At 45.2% G+C, this 24,982-nt stretch overlaps 1 protein-coding gene across 1 annotated transcript in view; it reads right to left on the minus strand.

Annotated features, from left to right (window-relative positions):
* Nucleotides 1–22,654, minus strand: part of RSBN1 (round spermatid basic protein 1) — a 53,007-nt gene extending 30,353 nt beyond the window's left edge. The window contains 8 exon segments of the mRNA XM_038748777.1: nt 14,286–14,869; nt 14,871–14,943; nt 15,054–15,240; nt 15,533–15,633; nt 19,288–19,429; nt 20,997–21,093; nt 21,245–21,352; nt 22,635–22,654. Coding sequence (XP_038604705.1) covers nt 14,286–14,869; nt 14,871–14,943; nt 15,054–15,240; nt 15,533–15,633; nt 19,288–19,429; nt 20,997–21,093; nt 21,245–21,352; nt 22,635–22,654 — 1,312 coding nt within the window.
* Nucleotides 22,655–24,982: the final 2,328 nt, after the last annotated feature.

The raw sequence follows: 24,982 nt of genomic DNA on the forward strand, positions 1-24,982 counted from the left end.
AAGTAGGATTATGGGAGTGAACTTTCCTATTTGCCTTTTCAGATCATCAAAACAAGTAGTCCAGGAGCACAAAATAGCCCTTGGCCAAAAAGGGACAAGCAACTAATATATGCTAAGGGTCCAAGATGGTATGTGGCTAGAAGTAAGGCATAGGCAGATACTAAATTGAAGACAACTAGTCAATTCTGTGATTTTTAGATTAAAAAAAAAATCAAAGAACCCTGGGGCTGGAAGGCACTTCCAGAGTCCATGTATTCATTCAATCAATCATATTTACTGAGAGCTTACTGTATGCAGAGCACTGTACTAAACGCTGGAGAGGGTACACTATAACAACAGACATTCCTTGCCTACAACAACCTTACAGTCTACAGGAGGAAATAAATAATTTACAGATATGTGTGTAAGTCTTGTAGGGCTCGGGGGGGGGGGGGAATTAATAAAGGGAGCAAATCACAGCAACACAGAAGGGAGAGGGAGAAGAGGAAAGGAGGGCTTAGTCAGGGAAGGCCTCTTGGAGGTGTCTCTTCAATAAGGCTTTGAAGGTGCGGGGGAAGAGAGGAATTACTGTCTGTGGGATTTGAGGTGGGAGGGCGTTCCAGGCCAGAGGTGATATGCGGGCGAGAGGTCGGCAGTGAGAGACGGGAAATCAAGGTACAACGAGAAGGTCAGCATTAGAGAAGTAGAGTGTTCAGGCTGCACTGTAGTCGGAGGATTGAGTGCTTTAAAGCCAATGGTGAGGCGTTTTTGTTTGGTGCGGAGGTGGGTGGGCAACCGATCCTCCTTCCCCTCCCCACGGCACCTGCATATATGTTAGTACAGATTTATTACTCTATTTTACTTGTACATATTTACTATTCTATTTATTTTGTTAATGACATGCATTTAGCTATAATTTTATTTGTTCTGACAACTTTGACACCTGTCTACATGTTTTGTCTTGTTGTCTGTCTCCCAACTTCCAGGGCTTATCCATCCACGTCTGCATCCAACAGAAACTCCTTACCTTGGGCTTTACAGCCCTCTAGCCCCTCGCCCCCTCCTACCTCACTTCACTACTCTCCTATTCCAGGAGGCCTTCCCAGACTGAGCCCCCTCCTTCCTCTTCCCTTCCTCTCCCTCCCCATCCCCCCCGCCTTACCTCCTTCCCCTCCCCACAGCACCTGTATATATGTATATATGTTTGTCCGCATTTATTACTCTATTTTATTTGTACATATTTATTCTACTTATTTTATTTTGTTAATATGTTTTGTTTTGTTCTCTGTCTCCCCCTTCTAGACTATAAGCCCACTGTTGGGTAGGGACCGTCTCTATATGTTGCCGACTTGTACTTCCCATGCGCTTAGTACAATGCTCTGCACACAGTAAGCGCTCAATAAATACGACTGAACGAATGAATGAATGAATGAAGGAGTGGGGCACCATGACCTGAACGTTTTTGTAGAGTCCCTGCCTCAAAAGCAGGCTGGACCTAAACAGAAAGTGAACTTGAAGCAGACACCAACATGAAGAAAAAGTTTTCCTGAAAAATAAATCTGACTACTGGAGAAATAACTGCAGGCATAACAAGAGACTCCCTTGCTGCAGTAAGCGCGTACTGCTAAATCAGTAGGTAGCTCACTTTGAAATGGGTGACTGGTTCTTGAACCTATCAAAAAGTATTTGATCATCGTATGGACATTAAAAGAAACAACGTGGTCCTAGTGGAGAAAGGACAGGCCTGGGAGTCGGAAGGACCTGGGTTCTAATACCAGCTCCACCGCTTGCCTGCTGTGTGACCTCGGGCAAGCCTCAACTTCTTGGTGCCTCCGTTACCTCATCTGCAAAATGGGAATTAAGACCTTGAGCCCCATGTGGGGCATGGACTGTGTCCAACCGGATTAGCACATATCTATTTCAGCGCTTAGGACAGTGCCTGGCACATGGTAAGTGCCTTACCACTATAAAAAGGAGCACAAACAAAGCCTTCCTACCTTTCAAGAGAATATTTCCTCTAATTTGTCAGAGCGCTTATTCTTGAAAGCACTTTGCTATCAACCACCTTACTCCAGAGTTTCATCCTTGTGAAGAAGAGATGCGTACTACGGCCCCCTTTTTACAGATGAGGAAACTGAAGCAGAGCAGTTAATTGACGTAACAGAGCAAATATACAACAGCTAAGTGAGAGAGGGTAGATAGAGCAAGTTTGCTTCCTAACATACCCTACAATTCTCACTTGTCAAACCAATCTGACTTTTCTCTGAGGGATCCGATCTCTCAGAGGTGATGACACTTGCACTCCAAGTTAGTCCTTCGGAACAGAGGATCAAGACTAAATCGTCGCCCTTGGTGCCTGAAGAGGTCACTGAACATGATATGGTCTAGTGGGTGCGTGTGTGACCAAAAAAGGGATGGGACAGAGCATTTGCCACAGTCAGGGCTTCCTTACTTTTAACAAAACCTAAAAATGTAGGGATCAATTAGTATATAAGGAACTAGACTCAGACCAAGAACGTGTTCTCCAACTATGTTGCTGTGGTTCGGTGCCCCCCCCCCCCCCCAGTTAGGTCTGGAGGGTCTCTGTGCCTCTGTTCTCTACAGTGAGGATAAATCCTCATCTATAGGGTGTGATGATTGACCGTATCAAAGAGTTAAATAGCCCTGTGGTCGATGGGGGGTGAACTGCTGGCCTTGTAGAAGCTGAGACAGGTGTAGAGGGCTATGGCCAGAGAAATACGCTGAGCGGTTCTTTAGGTGACAGTCCAATCTCCTAAAACCTTGGCTGGAAATGTGAACCTCGAGGGGGGAGAGTAACTCATAATAATAATAATAATAATAATAATAATAATAGTATTTGTTAAGCGCTTACTTTGTGCCAAACACTATTCTAAGCACTGGGGTAATAATAATAATGATGGTGTTTATTAAGCACTTACTATGTGCCAAGCACTGTCCTAAACCCTGGGATAGATACAAGATTATCAGGTTGTCCCACGTGGGACTCCCAGTCCTCATCCCCATTTTACAGATGAGCCAACAGCGGCCCGGAGAAGTGAAGTGACTTACCCAAAGTCACCCAGCTGACAAGTGGCGGAGGCAGGATTAGAACCCAGGTCCTCTGACTCCCAAACCCGGGCTCTTGCCAGATAATCCAGTTGCCCCACGTGGGGCTCCCAGTCTCCATCCCCATTTTACAGATGAGCCAACTGAAGCCCGGAGAAGTGAAGGGACTTGAAGTCACCCGACTGACAAGTGGCAGAGCCGAGATTAGAACCCACGACCTCCGAGGGGTCCGCTGGGTGAGTGGAAAGAGCCTGGGCTTGGGAGCCAGAGGTCGTGGGTTCTAATCCCGACTCTGCCACTTGTCAGCTGGGTGACTTGGGGCAAGTCATTTCACTTCTCTGTGCCTCAGTTACCTCATCTTAAATGGGGATTAAGACTGTGAGCCCCACAAGGGACAACCTGATCACCTTGTATCCTCCCCAGGGCTTAGAACAGTGTTTGGCAAATAGTAAGTGCTTTAACAAATGCCATCATCATTATTATTATTACCCCAGTGCTTAGAACAGTGCTTGGCACATAGTAAGTGCTTAACAAATGCTATTATTATTATTATTATTATTATTATTATTATTATTATTATTATTATTATTATTATCCCAGTGCTGAGAAGAGTGCTTGGCACATAGTAAGCGCTTAACAAATGCCATCATTATTATTCTCTGGGCCTCAGTTCCCTCATCTGTTAAATGGGGATGAAGCCTGGGAGCCCCATGTGGGACAACCTGATCACCTCGGATCCTCCCCAGTGCTTAAAACAGAGCTCGGCACTTAGTAAGGGCTTAACAAATGCCATCATTATTATTGTTATTACTACGCTAGCGCTTGGCACATAGTAAGCACTTAACAAACACCATCATTATTATTACTATTATTATTATTACCCCAACGCTTGGCACATACTAAGCGCTTAACGCACTCCATCATCATTATTATTATTATTATTATTAGAGAAGTAGCGTGGCTCAGTGGAAAGAGCCCGGACTTTGGAGTCAGAGGTCATGGGTTCAAGTCCCAGCTTAACCAACTGTCAGATATGTGACTTTGGGCAGGTCACTTCACTTCTCTGGGCCTCAGTTACCTCATTTGTAAAATGGGGGTTAAAACTGTGAGGCCCCCACCCTGGGGATGACCTGATCACCTTGTAACTTCCCCAGCGCTTAGAACAGTGCTTTGCACATAGTAAACGCTTAACACAAGCCATCATTATTATTATCCCAGCGATTGGCACATAGCGCTTCACACACGCCATCAATATTATTACTATTATTACCCCAGCGCTTGGCACATAGTAGGCACTTAACAAATGCCATCATTATTATTATTACCCCATCGCTTGGCATATAGTAAGCACTTAACACATGCCATCATTATTATTATCCCAGCGACTGGCACATAGCGCTTCACACATGCCATCAATATTATTATTATTATTACCCCAGCGCTTGGCACATAGTAGGCGCTTAACAAATGCCATCATTATTATTATTATTACCCCATCGCTTGGCACATAGTAAGCACTTAACAAATGCCATCATCATCATCATTATTATCATTATTATTATTACCCCAGTGCTTGGCACATAGTAAGCCCTTAACAAATGCCATCATTATTATTATTATTACCACCCCAGCGCTCGGCACATAGTAAGCGCTTAACAAATGCCATCATTATTAGTATTACCCCAGCGCTTGGCACATAGTAAGCGCCTAACAAATACCATCCTTATTATTATGGTAAGCATGGCTCAGTGAGAAGCAGTGGAAAGAGCCTGGGCTTTGGAGTCAGAGGTCATGGGTTCGAATCCCGGCTCCACCACTTGTCAGCTGGGTGACTTTGGGCAGGTCACTTCACTGGGCCTCAGTTCTCTCATCTGTAAAATGAAGACTGGGAACCCCCCGTGGGATGACCTGATCACCCTGTAACCTCCCCAGCGCTTAGAACGGTAATAATAATAATGATGATGATGATGGCATTTATTAAGCGCTTACTATGTGCAAAGCACTGTTCTAAGCACTAAGTTCTAAGTTTCTAAGTGCAAATAGTGCTTTGCATATAGTAAACACTTAATAAATGCCATTATTATTATTATTATTACCCCACACACGCCAACATTATTATTGTTATAACTATGGTGGGGGGGGGGGGGAAGAGAGACGAATGAGGAAAGGCAGGGTGGGCCACTGAGGCATTTTACTATGTGCAAAGCACTGTACTAAGCGCTGGGGAGGTTAGAAGGCGATCAGGTTGTCCCACATGGGGCTCAGTCTCAGGCATATAGCTATAATTCTGACGATTTTGACAGCCGTCTACATGTTTTGTTTTGTTGTCTGCCTCCCTCTCCTAGACTGTGAGCCCGCTGTTGGGTAGGGACCGTCTCTAGATGTTGCCGACTTGGACTTCCCAAGCGCTTAGTACAGTGCTCTGCACACAGTAAGTGCCCAATAAGCGCTTAGAACAGTGCTCCAGCACTTAGAACAGTGCTTTGCACATAGTAAGCGCTTAATAAATGCCATCATTATTATTATTAAATACTCCTGTACATATGTATCTTTGCACATATTTATTACTCTATTTTACTTGTACCTATTTATTCTATTTATTTTATTTTGTTAATATGCTTTGTTTTGTTGTCTGTCTCCCCCTTCTAGACTGTGAGCCCGCTGTTGGGTAGGGACTGTCTCTACATGCTGCCGACTTGTCCTTCCCAAGCGCATAGTCCAGTGCTCTGCACACAGTAAGCGCCTAATAAGCGCTTCATTAATTCATTCATTCAATCGTATTTATTGAGCTCTTACTGTGTGCAGAGCACTGGACTAAGCACTTGGGAAGTACAAGTCGGCAACATATAGAGACGGTCCCTACCCAACAGCGGGCTCACAGTCTACAAGCAGGCTCACAGTCTAGAAACAAGTGCTTAGTCCAGTGCTCTGCACACAGTAAGCACGTAATATGCGCTTCATTCATTCATTCATTCAATCGTATTTATTGAGCGCTTACTGTGTGCAGAGCACTGGACTAAGCGCTTGGGAAGTACAAGTTGGCAACATCTAGAATTGGGCTCATGGTCTAGAAACAAGCGCTGAGTCCAGTGCTCAGCACACAGTAAGCACCTAATAAGCACTTAGAACAGTCCAGCGCTTAGAACAGTGCTCCAGCGCTTAGAACAGTGCTTTGCACATAGTAAGCTCTTAATAAAGCGCTTAATAAAGAGAAGCAGCATGGCTCAATGGAAAGAGCACGGGCTTGGGAGTCGGAGGTCATGGGTTCTAATCCCGGCTCCGCCAACTGTCAGCTGTGTGACTTTGGACAAGTCACTTCACTTCTCTATGCCTCAGTGACCTCATCTGTAAAATGGGAATGAAGACTGTGAGCCCCCCAGTGGGACAATCTGATCACCTTGCATCCTTCCCAGCGCTCAGAACAGTGCTTTGCATATAGTAAGTGCTTAATAAAGCACTTAATAAAGAGAAGCAGCGTGGCTCAATGGAAAGAGCACGGGCTTGGGAGTCAGAGGTCATGGGTTCTAATCCCGGCTCTGCCGATTGTCGGCTGTGTGACTTTAGGAAAGTCACTTCACTTCTCTATGCCTCAATGACCTCATCTGTAAAATGGGAATGAAGACTGTGAGCCCCCTGTGGGACAACCTGATCACCTTGTATCCTTCCCAGCACTTAAAACAGCGCTCTGCACATAGTAAGCGCTTAACAAATGCCATTATTGCTGTGAGCCCCCCGTGGGCAACCTGATCACCTTGTATCCTTCCCAGCGCTTAGAACAGCGCTTATTACTCTATTTTATTTGTACATATTTATTCTCTTTATTTTATTTTGTTAATGTGTTTTGTTGTCTGCCTCCCTCTCCTAGACTGTGAGCCCGCTGTTGGGTAGGGACCGTCTCCAGATGTTGCCAACTTGGACTTCCCAAGCGCTTAGTCCAGTGTTCTGCACACGGTAAGCGCTCAATAAATAAATAAATAAAATACGAGAAGCAGCGTGGCTCAGTGGAAAGAGCATGGGCTTTGGAGTCAGAGGTCAGGGGTTCAAATCCCGGCTCCGCCAATTGTCAGCTGTGTGACTTTGGGCAAGTCACTTTGCTTCTCTGTGCCTCAGTTACCTCATCTGTAAAATGGGGATTAAGACTGTGAGCCCCCCGTGGGACAACCTGATCACCTTGTATCCTTCCCAGTGCTTAGAACAGTGCTTTGCACATAGTAAGCGCTTAATAAATGTCATCATTATTATTAACAGTGCTCCAGCACTTAGAACAGTGCTTTGCACATAGTAAGTGCTTAATAAAGAGAAGCGGCATGGCTCAATGGAAAGAGCCCGGGCTTGGAAGTCAGAGGTCACGGGTTCTAATCCCGGCTCCGCCAACTGTCAGCTGGGTGACTTTGGGCAAGTCACTTCACTTCTCTGTGCCTCAGTTATACCTCATCTGTAAAATGGGAATGAAGACTGTGAGCCACCTGTGGGGCAACCTGATCACCTTGTATCCTTCCCAACGCTTAGAGAACAGTGCTTTGCACATAGTAAGCGCTGAATAAATGCCATTATTATTATTATTAAGAGTGCTCCAGTGCTTAGAACAGTGCTTTGCACATAGTAAGCGCTTAATAAAGAGAAGCAGCATGGCCCAGTGTAAAGAGCCCGGGCTTGGGAGTCAGAGGTGATGGGTTCTAATCCCGGCTCCGCCAACTGTCAGCTGGGTGACTTTGGGCAAGTCACTTCGCTTCCCTGTGCCTCAGTTACTTCATCTGTAAAATGGGAATGAACACTGTGAGCCCCCAGTGGGACAACCTGATTACCCTGTATCCTCCCCAGTGCTTAGAACAGCGCTTTGCACATAGTAAGTGCTTAACAAAGAGAAGCAGTGTGGCTCAATGGAAAGAGCCAGGGCTTGGGAGTCAGAGGTCATGGGTTCTAATCCCGGCTCCACCAACTGTCAGTTGGGTGACTTTGGGCAAGTCACTTTGCTTCTCTGGGCCTCAGTGACCTCATCTGTAAAATGGGAATGAACACTGTGAGCCCCCTGTGGGACAACCTGATTACGTTGTATCCTCCCCGGTGCTTAGAACAGTGCTTTGCACATAGTAAGCGCTTTATAAATGCCATTACTATTATTATTAATAAATATGATTGAATGAATGAAATGAACAGCAGTCTGCACATAGTAAGCGCTTAACAAATGCCACCATTATCATTATTATTAATAAATACGATTGAATGAATGAAATGAACAGCATTCTGCACATAGTAAACGCTTAACAAATGCCATCATTATTATTATGATTGAATGAATGAAATGAACAGCGCTCTGCACATAGTAAGCGCTTAACAAACGCCATTATTATTCTTATTAAATGAGACTGAATGAATGGAATGAACAGCGCTTTGCACATAATAATTTTGGTATTTGTTAAGCGCTTACTATGTGCAAAGCACTGTTCTAAGCACTGGGAAGGATACAAGTTGATCAGGTTGTCCCATGTGGGGCTCACAATCTTAATCCCCATTTTACAGATGAGGTAACTGAGGCTCAGAGAACTGAAGTGACTTGCCCAAAGTCACACAGCTGACAAGCGGCGGAGCCAGGATTTGAACCCATGGCCTCTGGCTCCAAAGCCCGGGCTCTTTCCACTGAGCCTGCACATAGTAAGCGCTTAACAAATGCCATCACTATTATTATTATTAATACGATTGAATGAATGGAATGAACAGCGCTCTGCACATAGTAAGCGCTTAGCAAATGCCATCACTATTATTATTAATACGATTGAAAATGGAATGAACAATGCTCTGCACATAGTAAGCGCTTAACAAATGCCATCACTATTATTATTAATACGACTGATTGAATGAATGGAATGAACAGCGCTCTGCACATAGTAAGCGCTCAAATGCCATCACTACTATTATTAATATGACCGAATGAATGGAATGAACAGTGCTCTGCACATAGTAAGCGCTCAATAAATGCCATCACTATTATTATTATTAATAAATACGATTGAATGAATGGAATGAACAGCGCTCGGCGCATAGTAAGCGCTTAACCAATGCCATCACTATTATTAAATATGATTGAATGAATGGAATGAACAGCGCTCTGCACATAGTAAGGGCTTAAATGCCATCACTATTATTATTATTATTAATACGACTGAATGAAATGAACAGTGCTCTGCGCATAGTAAGCGCTCAACAAATGCCATCACTATTATTATTATTATTATTAATACAATGGAATGAACAGCGCTCTGCACATAGTAAGCGCTCAACAAATGCCATCACTATTATTATTATTATTATTAATACAATGGAATGAACAGCGCTCTGCACATAGTAAGCGCTCAACAAATGCCATCACTATTATTATTATTATTAATACGATGGAATGAACAGCGCTCTGCACACAGTAAGCGCTTAAATGCCATCACTATTATTATTATTAATAAATACGGTTGACTGAATGGAATGAACAGCACTCTGCGCACAGTAAGCGCTTAACCAATGCCACTTTTATTAATACGACTGAATGAATGGAATGACCAGTGCTCTGCGCATAGTAAGCGCTTAAATGCCACCACTATTATTATTATAAATACGACTGAATGAACGGAATGAACAGCGCTCTACGCATAGTAGGCGCTTAACAAATGCCATCACTATTATCATTATTAATAAATACGATTGAATGAATGGAATGAACAGCGCTCTGCACACAGTAAGCGCTCAAATACCATCACTATTATTATTATTATTATTATTAATATGATGGAATGAACAGTGCTCTGCACATAGTAAGCGCTTAACCAATGCCATCATTATTATCATTACTAATAAATACAGTTGAAAGAATGGAATGAACAGCGCTCTGCGCAGAGTAAGCGCTTAACCAATGCCATCACTATTATTAATAAATACGATTGAATGAATGGAATGAACAGCGCTCTGCACACAGTAAGCGCTCAAATACCATCACTATTATTATTATTATTATTATTAATATGATGGAATGAACAGCGCTCTGCACGTAGTAAGCGCTTAACCAATGCCATCATTATTATCATTATTAATAAATACGGTTGAAAGAATGGAATGAACAGCGCTCTGCGCAGAGTAAGCGTTTAACCAATGCCATCACTATTATTAATAAATATGATTGAATGAATGGAATGAACAGCGCTCTGCACATAGTAAGCGCTCAAATGCCATCACTATTATTATTATTATTACGACCGAATGAATGGAATGAACAGCGCTCTGCACAGAATAAGCGCTCAAATGCCATCACTATTATTATTATTATTAATACGATGGAATGAACAGCGCTCTGCACATAGTAAGCGCTCAACAAATCTCATCACTATTATTATTACTAAATACGGTTGAATGAATGGAATGAACAGCGCTCTGCGCATAGTAAGTGCTCAACCAATGCCATCACTATTACTATTAAATACGACTGAGTGAATGGAATGAACAGCGCTCTGCGCATAGTAAGCGCTCAACTAATGCCATCACTATTATTACTATTAATACGATTGAGTGAATGGAATGAACAGCGCTCTGCGCATAGTAAGTGCTTAACCAATGCCATCACTATTATTATTATTAATACGACTGAATGAGTGGAATGAACAGCACTCTGCGCATAGTAAGCGCTCAGCAAATGCCATCACTATTATTATTATTATTAATACGATGGAATGAACAGCGCTCTACGCATAGTAAGCGCTTAACAAATGCCATCACTATAATTATTATTATTATTAATACGATGGAATGAACAGCGCTCTGCACATAGTAAGCGCTCAACCAATGCCATCACTATTATTACTATTAATACGACTGAATGAATGGAATGAACAGCGCTCTGCGCATAGTAAGCGCTCAACAAATGCCATCACTATTGTTATTATTAATACGATGGAATGAACAGCGCTCTGCACATAGTAAGCGCTCAACCAATGCCATCACTATTATTACTATTAATACGACTAAATGAATGGAATGAACAGCGCTCTGCGCACAGTAAGCGCTTAACCAACGCCATCACTTTTATCATTATTAATACGACTGAACGAATGGGATGAACAGCGCTCTGCGCATAGTTAGCGCTTAAGTGCTAGTACGGCGCTAGTCAATCAATCGTGTTTATTGAGCGCTTACTATGTGCAGAGCACTGTACTAAGCGCTTGGGAAGTACAAATCGGCAACATATAGAGACAGTCCCTACCCAACAGTGGGCTCACAGTCTAAACGGGGGAGACAGAGAACAAAACCAAACATACTAACAAAATAAAATCATCATCAACCGTATTTATTGAGCACTTACTATGTGCACAGCACTGTACTAAGCGCTTGGAAAGTACAAATTGGCAACATATAGAGACAGTCCCTACCCAACAGTGGGCTCACAGTCTAAAAGGGGGAGACAGAGAACAAAACCAAACATACCAACAAAATAAAATCATCATCAACCGTATTTATTGAGCGCTTACTATGTGCAGAGCACTGTACCCAGCGCTTGGGAAGTACAAATCGGCAACATATAGAGACGGTCCCTACCCAACAGTGGGCTCACAGTCTAGAAGGGGGAGACAGAGAACAAAACCAAACATATTAACAAAATAAAATCATCATCAACCGTATTTATTGAGCACTTACTATGTGCAGAGCACTGTACCAAGCGTTTGGGAAGTACAAATCGGCAACATATAGAGACAGTCCCTACCCAACAGTGGGCTCACAGTCTAAAAGGGGGAGACAGAGAACAAAACCAAACATACTAACGAAATAAAATCATCATCAACCGTATTTACTGAGCGCTTACTATGTGCAGAGCACTGTACTCGGCGCTTGGGAAGTACAAATCGGCAACATCTAGAGACAGTCCCTACCCAACAGTGGGCTCACAGTCTAAAAGGGGGAGACAGAGAACAAAACCAAACATACCAACAAAATAAAATCATCATCGACCGTATTTATTGAGCGCTTACAGACAGTCCCGACCCAGCAGTGGGCTCACAGTCTAAAAGGGGGAGACGGAGAACAAAACCAAACATACCAACAAAATAAAATCATCATCAACCGTATTTATTGAGCGCTTACTATGTGAACAGCACTGTACCCAGCGCTTGGGAAGTACAAATTGGCAACACACAGAGACAGTCCCTACCCAACAGTGGGCTCACAGTCTAAAAGGGGGACACAGAGAACAAAACCAAACATACCAACAAAATATAATCATCATCGACCGTATTTATTGAGCGCTTACTATGTGCAGAGCACTGTACCAAGCGCTTGGGAAGCACAAAGTGGCAACATCTAGAGACAGTCCCGACCCAACAGTGGGCACACAGTCTAAAAGGGGGGGGGACGGTCAAGCGCTTAGTACAGTGCCCTGCACACGGGAACCGCTCAATAAAGACGAGTGCTTGATTAACAAATGCCCTCATCATCATTATTATTAGCGCTTAGTCCAGTGCCCTGCACACGGGCACCGCTCAATAAAGACGACTGCTTGATTAACAAATGCCCTCATCATCGTCATTATCAGCGCTTAGTCCAGTGCCCTGCACACGGGCACCGCTCAACAAAGACGACTGCCTGATTAACAAACGCCATCCTCGCTATTATCAGCTGTGTGACTTTGGGCAAGTCACTTCGCTTCTCCGGGCCTCAGCTCCCTCACCTGTAAAATGGGCGTGAAGACTGTGAGCCCCCTGTGGGGCGACCTTTTAGACTGAGCCCACTTTTTAGACTGTGAGCCCACTGTTGGGTAGGGACTGTCTCTATGTGATGCCAATTTGTACTTCCCAAGCGCTTAGTACAGTGCTCTGCACATAGCAAGCGCTCAATAAATACAACTGATTGATTGACCTGATCACCTTGTTAACCTCCCCGGCGCTTAGAACGGCGCTTTGCACAGAGTAAGCGCTTAATAAATGCTATCATTATTATTACTATCATTATCATTATTAGCGCTCAGTACAGTGCTCTGCACATAGTAAGCGCTCAATAAATACAACTGATTGATTGACCTGATCACCTCGTTAACCTCCCCGGCGCTTAGAACGGCGCTTTGCACAGAGTAAGCGCTTAATAAATGCTATCATTATTATTATTATCATTATCAGCGCTCAGAACAGCGCTCTGCACATAGTAAGCGCTCAATAAATACAATTGATTGATTGACCTGATCACCTTGTTAACCTCCCCGGCGCTTAGAACGGCGCTTTGCACTGAGTAAGCGCTTAATAAATGCTATCACTATTATTATTATCATTATCAGCGCTCAGAACAGTGCTCTGCACATAGTAAGCGCTCAATAAATACGATTGATTGATTGACCTGATCACCTTGTTAACCTCCCCGGCGCTTAGAACGGCGCTTTGCACAGAGTAAGCGCTTAATAAATGCTATCATTATTATTATTATCATTATCATTATTAGCGCTCAGAACAGTGCTCTGCACATAGTAAGCGCTCAATAAATACAATTGATTGATTGACCTGATCACCTTGTTAACCTCCCCGGCGCTTAGAACGGCGCTTTGCACAGAGTAAGCGCTTAATAAATGCTATCATTATTATCATTATCATTATCAGCGCTCAGAACAGTGCTCTGCACATAGTAAGCGCTCAATAAATACAACTGATTGATTGACCTGATCACCTCGTTAACCTCCCCGGCGCTTAGAACGGCGCTTTGCACAGAGTAAGCGCTTAATAAATGCTATCATTATTATCATTATCAGCGCTCAGAACAGTGCTCTGCACATAGTAAGCGCTCAATAAATACAACTGATTGATTGACCTGATCACCTTGTTAACCTCCCCGGCGCTTTGCACAGAGTAAGCGCTTAATAAATGCTATCATTATTATTATTATCATTACCAGCGCTCAGAACAGCGCTCTGCACATAGTAAGCGCTCAATAAATACAACTGATTGATTGACCTGATCACCTCGTTAACCTCCCCGGCGCTTAGAACGGCGCTTTGCACAGAGTGAGCGCTTAATAAATGCTATCACTATTATGATTATCATTATCAGCGCTCATATCATTATCATTATCAGCGCTCAGAACAGCGCTCTGCACATAGTAAGCGCTCAATAAATACGATTGATGATGATGATAGTAATGATAATAAACAAATAATAATAAATAAACAATAATAAATAAATAAGTAAAAAATAAATGAATTGAAGGAGTGAATTCGTCGTCGCCCTCACCTCGTTTGGGGACCTTGGCGGGGGCCGCCGCGGCTCCTGCTCCGGCGGCGGCGGCGGCGGCGGCGTTGGCCCTGTGTCCGTTGTCGCGCTTGCCCTTGTGTTCGGGGGCCCCGTGGGGTGCGGGGGCCCCGGGGAGGAGGAGGAGGCGGTGGTGTCGGTGGCGGTGCCGGTCCTTCTCCCCCCGCTCCTTGGGGCCCCGGGGCTTGGGCCCGGCCGGGCTCAGCGTCAGCGGGGACAGGGTGAAGAGCGGCCCGGCGGAGGCGGAGGCGGCGGAGGCCGCGGCGGGGGCCGGGAACGGGAGCGGCGGCGGCGGCGGCGGCGGCGGCGGCGGCTCGTCCGTCCCGGCCCCGTCCGCCTGAGGCGACCCCGCCGTCGGCTGCGGTTGGCGCCGTCGTCGTCGCCGTCGGCGGTGAGGGAGGGCGGGCGCGGGGTCGTGGGCCGGCCGCCCCCGCTTCTCCCGGGGCCCCCCGCTGCCGGCCCGCCGCTGCCGCTTGGCCCCCCTCGGCCCGGGCCGCTCGTCGGCCGCTTTGTCCGCCGCCCTCACGACGCGCACCGCTCCCACCTGCGCGGCCATTTCCCTCACACACACATTTAAATGGCCCGACCGCCGCCCCCCCCCCTTCCTCCTCCTCCTCCTCGTCCGCCGCCTTACCCCGCCCTCCCGGAGCAAGGCATGCCGGGAGCTGCAGTTTGGGGCGGCTCGCCCGGCGCGCAGGCGCGGCACGCGCGCTCTCTTGAAGCCGCCCCCACCCTCGTCCGCCGCCTTACCCCTCCCTCCCGGAGCAAGGCATGCCGGGAGCTGCAGTTCAGGGCGGCTCGCCCAGGGCGCAGGCGCGGCCCGCGCGCTCCCTTGAAGCCCCCACTTCCCTCGCCCGCCGCCTTCCCCCTTCTTGAGCAAGGCATGCCGGGAGCTGCAGTTTAGGGCGCACCCTTGGAGCCGCCCCCACCCTCCTCCCTGAGCAAGGCATGCCGGGAGCTGCAGTTTAGGGCGGCCCGCGCTCACCCCCCTCCTCCGCCGCCATCCCCCTCCCTGAGCAAGGCATGCCGGGAGCTGCAGTTTAGGCCGTCTCGCCCAGCGCGCAGGCGCGGTGCGCGCACCCTTGGAGCCCCCCCCCCCGCCCACCGCCTTCCCCCTCCCTGAGCAAGGGCATGCCGGGAGCTGCAGCTTAGGGCGGCTCGCCCAGCGCGCAGGCGCGGTCCGCGCGCACCCTTGAAGCCCCCCCCCCAACCCTCGCCCGCCGCCTTACCCCTCCCTGAGCAAGGCATGCCGGGAGCTGCAGTTTAGGGCGGCCCGCCCTCCCCCACCGCAACGCCTTCTGGGAATTGTAGTTCTCCCGCCCCCCAGAGGCTGCCGGGTAAAAAACGGTAGCAGAGTCACGTGATCTCCCCCCCGCCCCGCGCGCCAACTGCCGGAGCCAACGGTCTTAAAGGGGCACAGTCCGCTCCAAGGCTACAATAATAATAATGATAATAATAATAATAATAATAACATTTATTAGGCGCTTACTATGTGCAAAGCACTATTCTAAGCGCTGAGGGGGATACAAGGTGATAATAATAACACTAATGGCATTTATTAAGCGCTCACTATGTGCAAAGCACTATTCTAAGCGCTGAGGGGGATACAAGGTGATGATAATAATAATAATAATAATAATGGCATTTATTAAGCGCTTACTATGTGCAAAGCACTATTCTAAGCCCTGAGGGGGATACAAGGTGATGTGCAAAGCACTATTCTAAGCGCTGAGGGGGATACAAGGTGATAATAATAATAATAATGATAATGGCATTTATTAAGCGCTTACTATGTGCAAAGCACTATTCTAAGCGCTGAGGGGGATACAAGGTGATAACAATAATAATAATAATAATAATGACATTTATTAAGCGCTCATTATGGTAAAGCACTATTCTAAGCGCTGAGGGGGATACAAGGTGATAACAATAATAATAATAATAATGACATTTATTAAGCGCTTATTATGTGTAAAGCACTATTCTAAGCGCTGAGGGGGATACAAGGTGATAATAATAATAATGGCATTTATTAAGCGCTTACTATGTGCAAAGCACTATTCTAAGTCCTGAGGGGGATACAAGGTGATGTGCAAAGCACTATTCTAAGCGCTGAGGGGGATACAAGGTGATAATAATAATAATGGCATTTATTAAGCGCTTACTATGTGCAAAGCACTATTCTAAGTCCTGAGGGGGATACAAGGTGATGTGCAAAGCACTATTCTAAGCGCTGAGGGGGATACAAGGTGATAATAATAATAATGGCATTTATTAAGCGCTTACTATGTGCAAAGCACTATTCTAAGTCCTGAGGGGGATACAAGGTGATGTGCAAAGCACTATTCCAAGCGATGAGGGGAATACAAGGTGATGATAATAATAATAATAATGGTATTTATTAAGCGCTTACTATGTGCAAAGCACTATTCTAAGCGCTGAGGGGGATACAAGGTGATGTGCAAAGCACTATTCCAAGCGATGAGGGGAATACAAGGTGATGATAATAATAATAATAATGATAATGGCATTTATTAAGAGCTTACTATGTGCAAAGCACTATTCTAAGCGCTGAGGGGGATACAAGGTGATGTGCAAAGCACTATTCTAAGCGCTGAGGGGGATACAAGGTGATAATAATAGTAATAATAATGGCATTTATTAAGCACTTACTATGTGCAAAGCACTATTCTAAGCGCTGAGGGGGATACAAGGTGATGTGCAAGGCACTATTCTAAGCGCTGAGGGGATACAAGGTGATGATAATAATAATAATAATAATAATAATAATAATAATAATAATAATAATAATAGCATTTATTAAGCGCTTACTATGTGCAAAGCATTATTCTAAGCGCTGAGCGGGATACAAGGTGATGTGCAAAGCACTATTCTAAGCGCTGAGGGGGATACAAGGTGATAATAATAATAATAATAATGACATTTATTAAGCGCTTATTATGTGCAAAGCACTTCTAAGCGCTAAGGGGGATACAAGGTGATAATAATAATAATAATAATGGCATTTATTAAGCGCTTACTATGTGCAAAGCACTATTCTAAGCGCTGAGGGGGATACAAGGTGATAACAATAATAATAATAATAATAATAATGACATTTATTAAGCGCTTATTATGGTAAAGCACTATTCTAAGCGCTGAGGGGGATACAAGGTGATAATAACAATAATAATAATAATAATGGCATTTATTAAGCGCTTACTATGTGCAAAGCTCTATTCTAAGCGCTGAGGGAGATACAAGGTGATGTGCAAAGCACTATTATAAGCGCTGAGGGGGATACAAGGTGATAATAATAATAATGACATTTATTAAGCGCTTATTATGTGCAAAGCACTATTTTAAACGCTGAGGTGGATACAAGGTGATGTGCAAAGCACTATTCTAAGCGCTGAGGGGGATACAAGGAGATAATAATAATAATAATAATAATAATAATAATAATGGCATTTATTAAGCGCTATGTGCAAAGCACTATTCTAAGCCCTGAGGGGGATACAAGGTGATGTGCAAAGCACTATTCTAAGCGCTGAGGGGGATACAAGGTGATGTGCAAAGCACTATTCTAAGCGCTGAGGGGGAAACAAGGTGATAATAACAATAATAATAATAATGACATTTATTAAGCGCTTACTATGTGCAAAGCACTATTCTAAGCGCTGAGGGGGATATAAGGTGATAATAACAACAATGATGGCATTTATTAATCAATCAATCAATCGTATTTATTGAGCACTTACTGTGTGCAGAGCACTGTTCTAAGCGCTTGGTAAGTACAAGTCGGCAACACATAGAGACAGTCCCTACCCAACAGCGGGCTCACAGTCTAGAAGGGGGAGACAGAGAGTGCTTACTATGTGCAAAGCACTGTTCTAAGCACTGGGGGGATACAAGGTGATAATAATAATAATGATGGCATTTATTAAGCGCTTACTATGTGCAAAGCACTGCTCTAAGCGCTGGGGAGGTTACAAGGTGATCAGGTTGTCCCACGGGGGGCTCACAGCCTTCATCCCCATTTTACAGATGAGGGAACTGAGGCACAGAGAAGTTGTGACATGCCCAAAGTCACACAGCTGACAATTGGCGGAGTCGGGATTTGAACCCATGACCTCTGACTCCAAAACCCGTACTCTTTCCACTGAGGTGATCAGGTTGCTCCACGTGGGGCTCACAGTCTTAATCCCCATTTGACGGATGAGGGAACTGAGGCCCAGAGAAGTGAAGTGACTTGCCCAAAGTCACCCAGCTGACAAGTGGTGGAGCCGGGATTAGAACCCATGACCTCTGACTCCCAAGCCCGGGCTCTTTCCACTGAGCCATGCTGCTTCTCCAGTAAGAGTAAAGGTATTTATTAAGCGCTTACTATGTGCCGAGCACTGTTCTAAGCGCTGGGGGAGATCCAAGGTGATCACGTTGTCCCACATGGGGCTCCCAGTCACAATCCCCATTTGACAGATGAGGTAACTGAGGCACAGAAAGTAATAATAATAATGATGATGGCATTTGTTAAGCGATTACTATGTGCAAAACACTGTTCTAAGCGTGGGGGGGGGCGGTTGCAAGGTGATCAGGTTGTCTCCCCATTTGACAGATGAGGGAATTGAGGCACAGAGAATAATAATAATAATAATGATGGTGTTTGTTAAGTGCTTACTAGGCGCAAAACACTGTTCTGAGTGCTGGGGGCATACAAGGGGATCAGGTTGTCCCACGTGGGGCTCCCAGTCTTAATCCCCATTTAACAGATGAGGGAACTGAGGCCCAGAAGTCAAGTGACTTGTCCCAAGTCACACAGCTGACAAGTGGCGGAGCCGGGATTAGAACCCATGACTTCTGACTCCCAAACCCATGCTCTTTTAATAATAATAATAATAATAATAATAATGGCATTTATTAAGCGCTTACTATGTGCAAAGCACTGTTCTTTTCTGTCCTGGGGGTTAATTGAAGTGTCGTTTACCCAAGTATTGAAGATCTCCAGGCAAAGGGGAGCATCGCGTTGCTTTTGCGGAAATTTCCGGCCTCGTACAGAAGCTAATGAAATAGGAGAGTCTCACTGTTTTGGGGAGGAAATTGTGGAAATTTCCAGCCTCGTACAGAAGCTAATGAAATAGGAGAGTCTCACTGTTTTGGGGAGGAAATCTAGGAATAAAGATGGAAGTAAATTGAAACCTCTCCTTCCTCTCCCCCTCGTCCCCCTCTCCATCCCCCCATCTTACCCCCTTCCCTTCCCCACAGCACCTGTATATATGTATATATGTTTGTACATATTTATTACTCTATTTATTTTACTTGTACATATCTATTCTATTTATTTTATTTGGTTAATATCATCATCATAAATCGTATTTATTGAGTGCTTACCATGTGCAGAGCACTGTACTAAGCGCTTGGGAAGTACAAATTGGTAACATATAGAGACAGTCCCTACCCAACAGTGGGCTCACAGTCTAAAAATGTTAATATGTTTGGTTTTGTTCTCTGTTTCCCCCTTCTAGACTGTGAGCCCACTGTTGGGTAGGGACCGTCTCTATATGTTGCCAACTGGTACTTCCCAAGCGCTTAGTCCAGTGCTCTGCACACAGTAAGAGCTCAATAAATATGATTGATTGATTGATTGATTGAAACGGTCAAAGCCAGAAACCAGAACTCTCACTTTGAGCCGGGCTTATACCAAGCCAATGACTCTTTTTTTTTTTTTTTTTGCTTCTACTCCCAGGAAATTGTATTTTTTTCGAATTAAATTGTTCAATGGAAATGCTTGTTTTAGCCATAATCCCGCACAGTGCTCTCCTGCCGCCCTTCGATTCTCATCGGCATCAATTAATGGCACTTTTGGAGGGTTTACTGCCAGCGAAGCATTGCACTAAGCACTTGGGAGAGGAAGACAGATGCAGGATTCCCATTCCCTGTCCTTGAGGAGTCAGCGTGGCTCAGTGGAAAGAGCACGGGCTTTGGAGTCAGAGGTCATGGGTTCGAATCCCGGCTCCGCCACGTCTGCTGTGTGACCTCGGGCAAGTCACAACTTCTCGGAGCTTCAGTTACCTCATCTGTAAAATGGGGATTAAGACTGTGAACCCCACATGGGACAACCTGATCACTTTGTATCCCCCCCAGCGCTTAGAACAGTGCTTTGCACATAGTAAGCGCTTAACAAATGCCAACATTATTATTATTAAGCGCTCAGTACAGTGCTCTGCACGTAGTAAGTGCTCAATAAATACGATTGATGATATTTGGAATATGTAAGGGGCGCAACAGAGAGAAGGCCCAAGCATATGCTACTAGTTTCCCCTCCTGGCTGCCCCAGGACGGGAAACTGATAACATCCCATCATCTCCACTGACAACTAGGATCTCAGATTTCCACTTTCCCATCTTCACGTCCCTATGGATTGCTCTGCCAGGTCAGCGATCCTTAGGGCAGCCATCCAGGCCTAGGCAAGTGGCTGTGTGGCAAAGCAAGGTTGGAGCCTCCAGCACTCCTGAACATCAGTGCTCTGCACATAGTAAGCGCTCAATAAATACGATTGATGATCAGATGTCAATTGTAGGGAGTCCCAGACTAAAAGGGAGCCAGAGACCGGCTGCCCGTCAGTGCCAACCTAACCTGGCAATCTCAAGCCCAAAAAATGCTCAAGTAGAATAAAAAAAACAAACCACCAGCAACCTTTCCCTCTTTTGATGAATTGGAAAAGAGGCTGGAAACACCAGGGGCACTTAGGCTCTCGTTATTTCGAAACCGCCGAGCTCCACGCCGGCCCTGGCTTGCAAACGAGAGAGCGTAGAAATGACAAAGTAAATTCATCCATCAAATTTATCGAGAGCCAACTGTGTATAGCCCAGTGCGCTAATCAATCCATCAATAGTATTTATCAAGTGCTTACTGTGTACCGAGCTTAAGCGCTTGCATCGTACCAAGAATCTTGGAGACTACACGGTGAGTAGTAAGGATGTCCGTCCTCAGGTTTACAATCCAATTCAAGGGGACTGATGCCAAAGAAAGTTGCAGGTTGGAGGAAGAAACTGAATTTATAAAATACAAACATAAATGTTACGGGGCGTTTTTAGTATTTAAGGGCTTAGCTGGCCTGGAAGCGTGACGTGGCAGTTGAGAAGACATAAAGTGGGAAATGAGAAATTAACCCGGGAGGTGTGTTTTCAGAAAGGCTTTGGAGATGGGGAGAGTTTTCATCTGTCCGCTGTGAAGGGAGTTCCAGGAAGGTGGATGGGTATGAACAGTGCTCTGCACATAGTAAGTGCTTAATAAATGCCATTATTATTATTATTATTATTAGCAAGAGGTCGGCAGGAGGAGAGACAAGAACAAAGCTCAGAGGGCAGGTTAGCTTGAGGGGAACTAAAAGTGTGAGCTGGGTTGTAGTGGGAGAAAAGAGCTGATAATAGGAAGTCAGGGAGATGATAAAGTGCTTAAAAGTCAATTCTCAGTAGTTTCCGTTTGATACGCTCTACTCCATGGAAATTGCCCTCTCTAAGTTCACCAATGACCTAATTCTGGCCAAATCCAATGGCCTCTAATAATAATAGTAATGATTACTTAGGCTCTCGTTATTTTGAAACCGCCGAGCTCCACGCCAGCCCTGGCATGCAAACGAGAGACCGTAGAAATGACAAAGTAAATTCATCCATCAAATTTATCGAGAGCCTACTGTGTATAGCCTAGTGCGCTAACCAATCCATCAATAGTATTTATCTATTAATAATAGATAAATAATTAATAATTACTATTATTATTAGAGACCATTGGATTTGGCCCGAATTAGGTCATTCTAATTATTATTATTATTATTATGGTTTTGGTTAAGTGCTTACTATGTACCAGGCACTGTACTAAGTGCTGGGATGGAGACAAGCAAATCAGGTTGGACACAGTCCCTTGTCCCACGTGGGTCTCACAGTCTCAATCCCCATTTTACAGGGAGGTAACTGAGGCACAGAGAAGTTAAATGACTTACCCAGGGTCACACAGCAGACAAGCGACCGACCCGGCATTAGAACCCATGACCTTCTGCATCCCAGGCCCGTGAGAAGGTACGTATGTGTGTGTGTATTATTATTCTGGTATTTGTTAAGGGCTGTGTGCCAGGCATGTTAGGGAAGCATATGCTAGTAGATAAAGAATAGATCGATAAAACTGTGATTTGCTTGCAGAAATAGCCGTGTGTTCCTTGACTCTATTAGGCTAGCGTAACTCGTTTTGGGTAAATCTCCACATGCCAAAAGATCCAAATTCCACTATTGGGAAACTGACGGATATGCCACTAGGATCTAGCTCACATCCTCCTACAGAATCCCAAATTGCGCCATTCTGGACTTCACCGGGATAATTTGTTGACTAGGCTTCCTTTTTTACTGCTCTTTCCAAACCCTCCGGAAGAAACCCTGGCCCTGGCCAGAAGCTCGTCATCATAATAATAATAATGATAGCATTTATTAAGCACTTACTATGTGCAAAGCACTGTTCTAAGCGCTGGGGAGGTTAACAAGGTGATCAGGTTGTCCCACGGGGGGCTCACAGTCTTCATCCCCATTTTACAGATGAGGTAACTGAGGGTAACTGAGAAGTTAAGTGACTTGCCCAAAGTCACACAGCTGATAAGTGGCGGAGCCGGGATTTGAACCCATGACCTCTGACTCCAAAGCCCGGGGTCTTTCCACTGAGTCACGCTGCTTCTCTTGTCATCTATTGGCCCTTTTCTCTGGGGCCTTGGAACTACAGTAAGGGCCTGATATCAGAAGTAGCGTGACTCAGTGGAAAGAGCCCGGACTTGGGAGTCAGAGGTCATGGGTTCAAATCCCGGCTCTGCCAATAGTCAGCGGTGTGACCTTGGGCAAGTCACTTCACTTCTCTGTGCCTCAGTTACCTCATCTGTAAAACGGGGATTAAGACTGTGAGCCTTGTATCCCCCCAGCACTTAGAACAGTGCTTTGCACATAGTAAGCATTTAACAAATGCCATCATTATTATTATTATTATTATTACTATCATTATTAGAGGTAACTTTCCTCCCCTACTGCCCAACCCTCAAGATGAGATTGGGCAAAAGTAAGCAGTGTGCCCCTGCCCTTCCTCTTCCCCTCAAACTGATAAAGAGCATCCCGGGGGGCACCAAATGAGAAGAGAAAGGAGGAAGGGAAGGACAGAGCCAAGAAGAAGGGAGAGTGAGGAAGAAGAATAGGGAGGAAAATGGGTGGAGGTGGGGGGAAAAGAGAGGACCACATAGTCCAGATGCTTTATGACGATGGATGGTCTGGAATGTGGGAAGAATGAGACCTGCGATCCCAGCTCCCACTCTTCTCCCAACTCCTCACAGGCCTCCCTGCCTCCAGCCTCTCCCCTTTCCAGTCTATGTTTCAGTCTGGTGCCTGGATCATTTTTCTAAAGCATTATTTTGGGCACGTCTTCCCACCCCTCAAAATTCTCCGATGGTTACCCAGTCCTGAACTGATATCAGCTTTAAGGCACTCAGTCAGTTCTTTCCCCGCTACGTATCCTCAATCAATCAATCAAGAAGCAGCAAGGCCTAGTGGAAAGAGCACAGGCCTGTGAGTCAGAGGACCTAGGTTCCAATCCTGGCTCTCCCAATGGCCTGCTGTGTGACCTTGGGCAAGTCACTTAAATTCTCTGTGCCTCCATTTCCTTAACTGTAAAATGGGAATTAAATAAGTGTTGTCTCTCCTACTTAGACTGTGAGCCCCATGCAAGACAGGGACTGTATCCAACCTAATTAACTTGTATCTACCCCAGTGCTTAGAACTATGTTCAGCACATTGTACGCACTTAACAAATACCATAAAAAAAAATCAGTGGTATTTGTTGAGCACTCACTGTGTGCAGAGCACTATACCAAATGCTTAGGAAAGTTACAGTACAGCAGAGTTGATAGATGTGATCCCAGTCCCCGATCACAATCACTCCTCTCCCAGTAAAATACAGCTCACACCCTTTTAATGGTATTTGTTAAGTACTTACTAATTACTGTCATTATTATTATGGTATTTGTTAAGCGCTTACTATGTGCCAGGCACTGTACTAAGCTCTAAAGTAGATACAAGCAAATTGGGTTGGACAGAGTTCCTGTCCCACGTGGGGCTCACACTCTTAACCTCCGTTTTACAGATGAGGTAACTGAGACATCGAGAAGGTAAGTGACTTGCCCAGGGTCAGGCGGCAGACCAGTGGCAGAGCTGGGATTAGAACCCAGGTCCTCTGATTCCCAGGCCCATGCTCTTTCCACTAGGCAACACTGCTCCTCTCAAGTTATTGTCTCATTTTTGTCTCTTTCTGTGTGCCTACCCTCGTCCCTGGAACTCTCTCCCCACTTCACGGTCAGTAAGCCACCATTCTTCCCATTTTCAGTCAGTCAAGCATTCATTTCTTTGGAGAGCCTACTTTGGGCAGAGCACAATACTAAGCGCTTGCGAAGTACAATATAAAAGACACATTCCCTGCCCACAACAACTTTACAGTCTTTCTAAAATTACATCACTTCAAGGCCTTCCCTGGTTAATCTCTCACCTTCCCACACTTTTCCCTCTCCCTACCCACTCCCATTCCAGCACTTCCACCTCACCCAAATATTTGGGTGCTCATTGACCTCTGGTCCAGATTGCTTTACGTCCTTCCCTTTAAAC

This window comes from Tachyglossus aculeatus, chromosome 7, assembly GCF_015852505.1.
Source record: "Tachyglossus aculeatus isolate mTacAcu1 chromosome 7, mTacAcu1.pri, whole genome shotgun sequence".
NCBI lineage: Eukaryota > Metazoa > Chordata > Mammalia > Monotremata > Tachyglossidae > Tachyglossus > Tachyglossus aculeatus.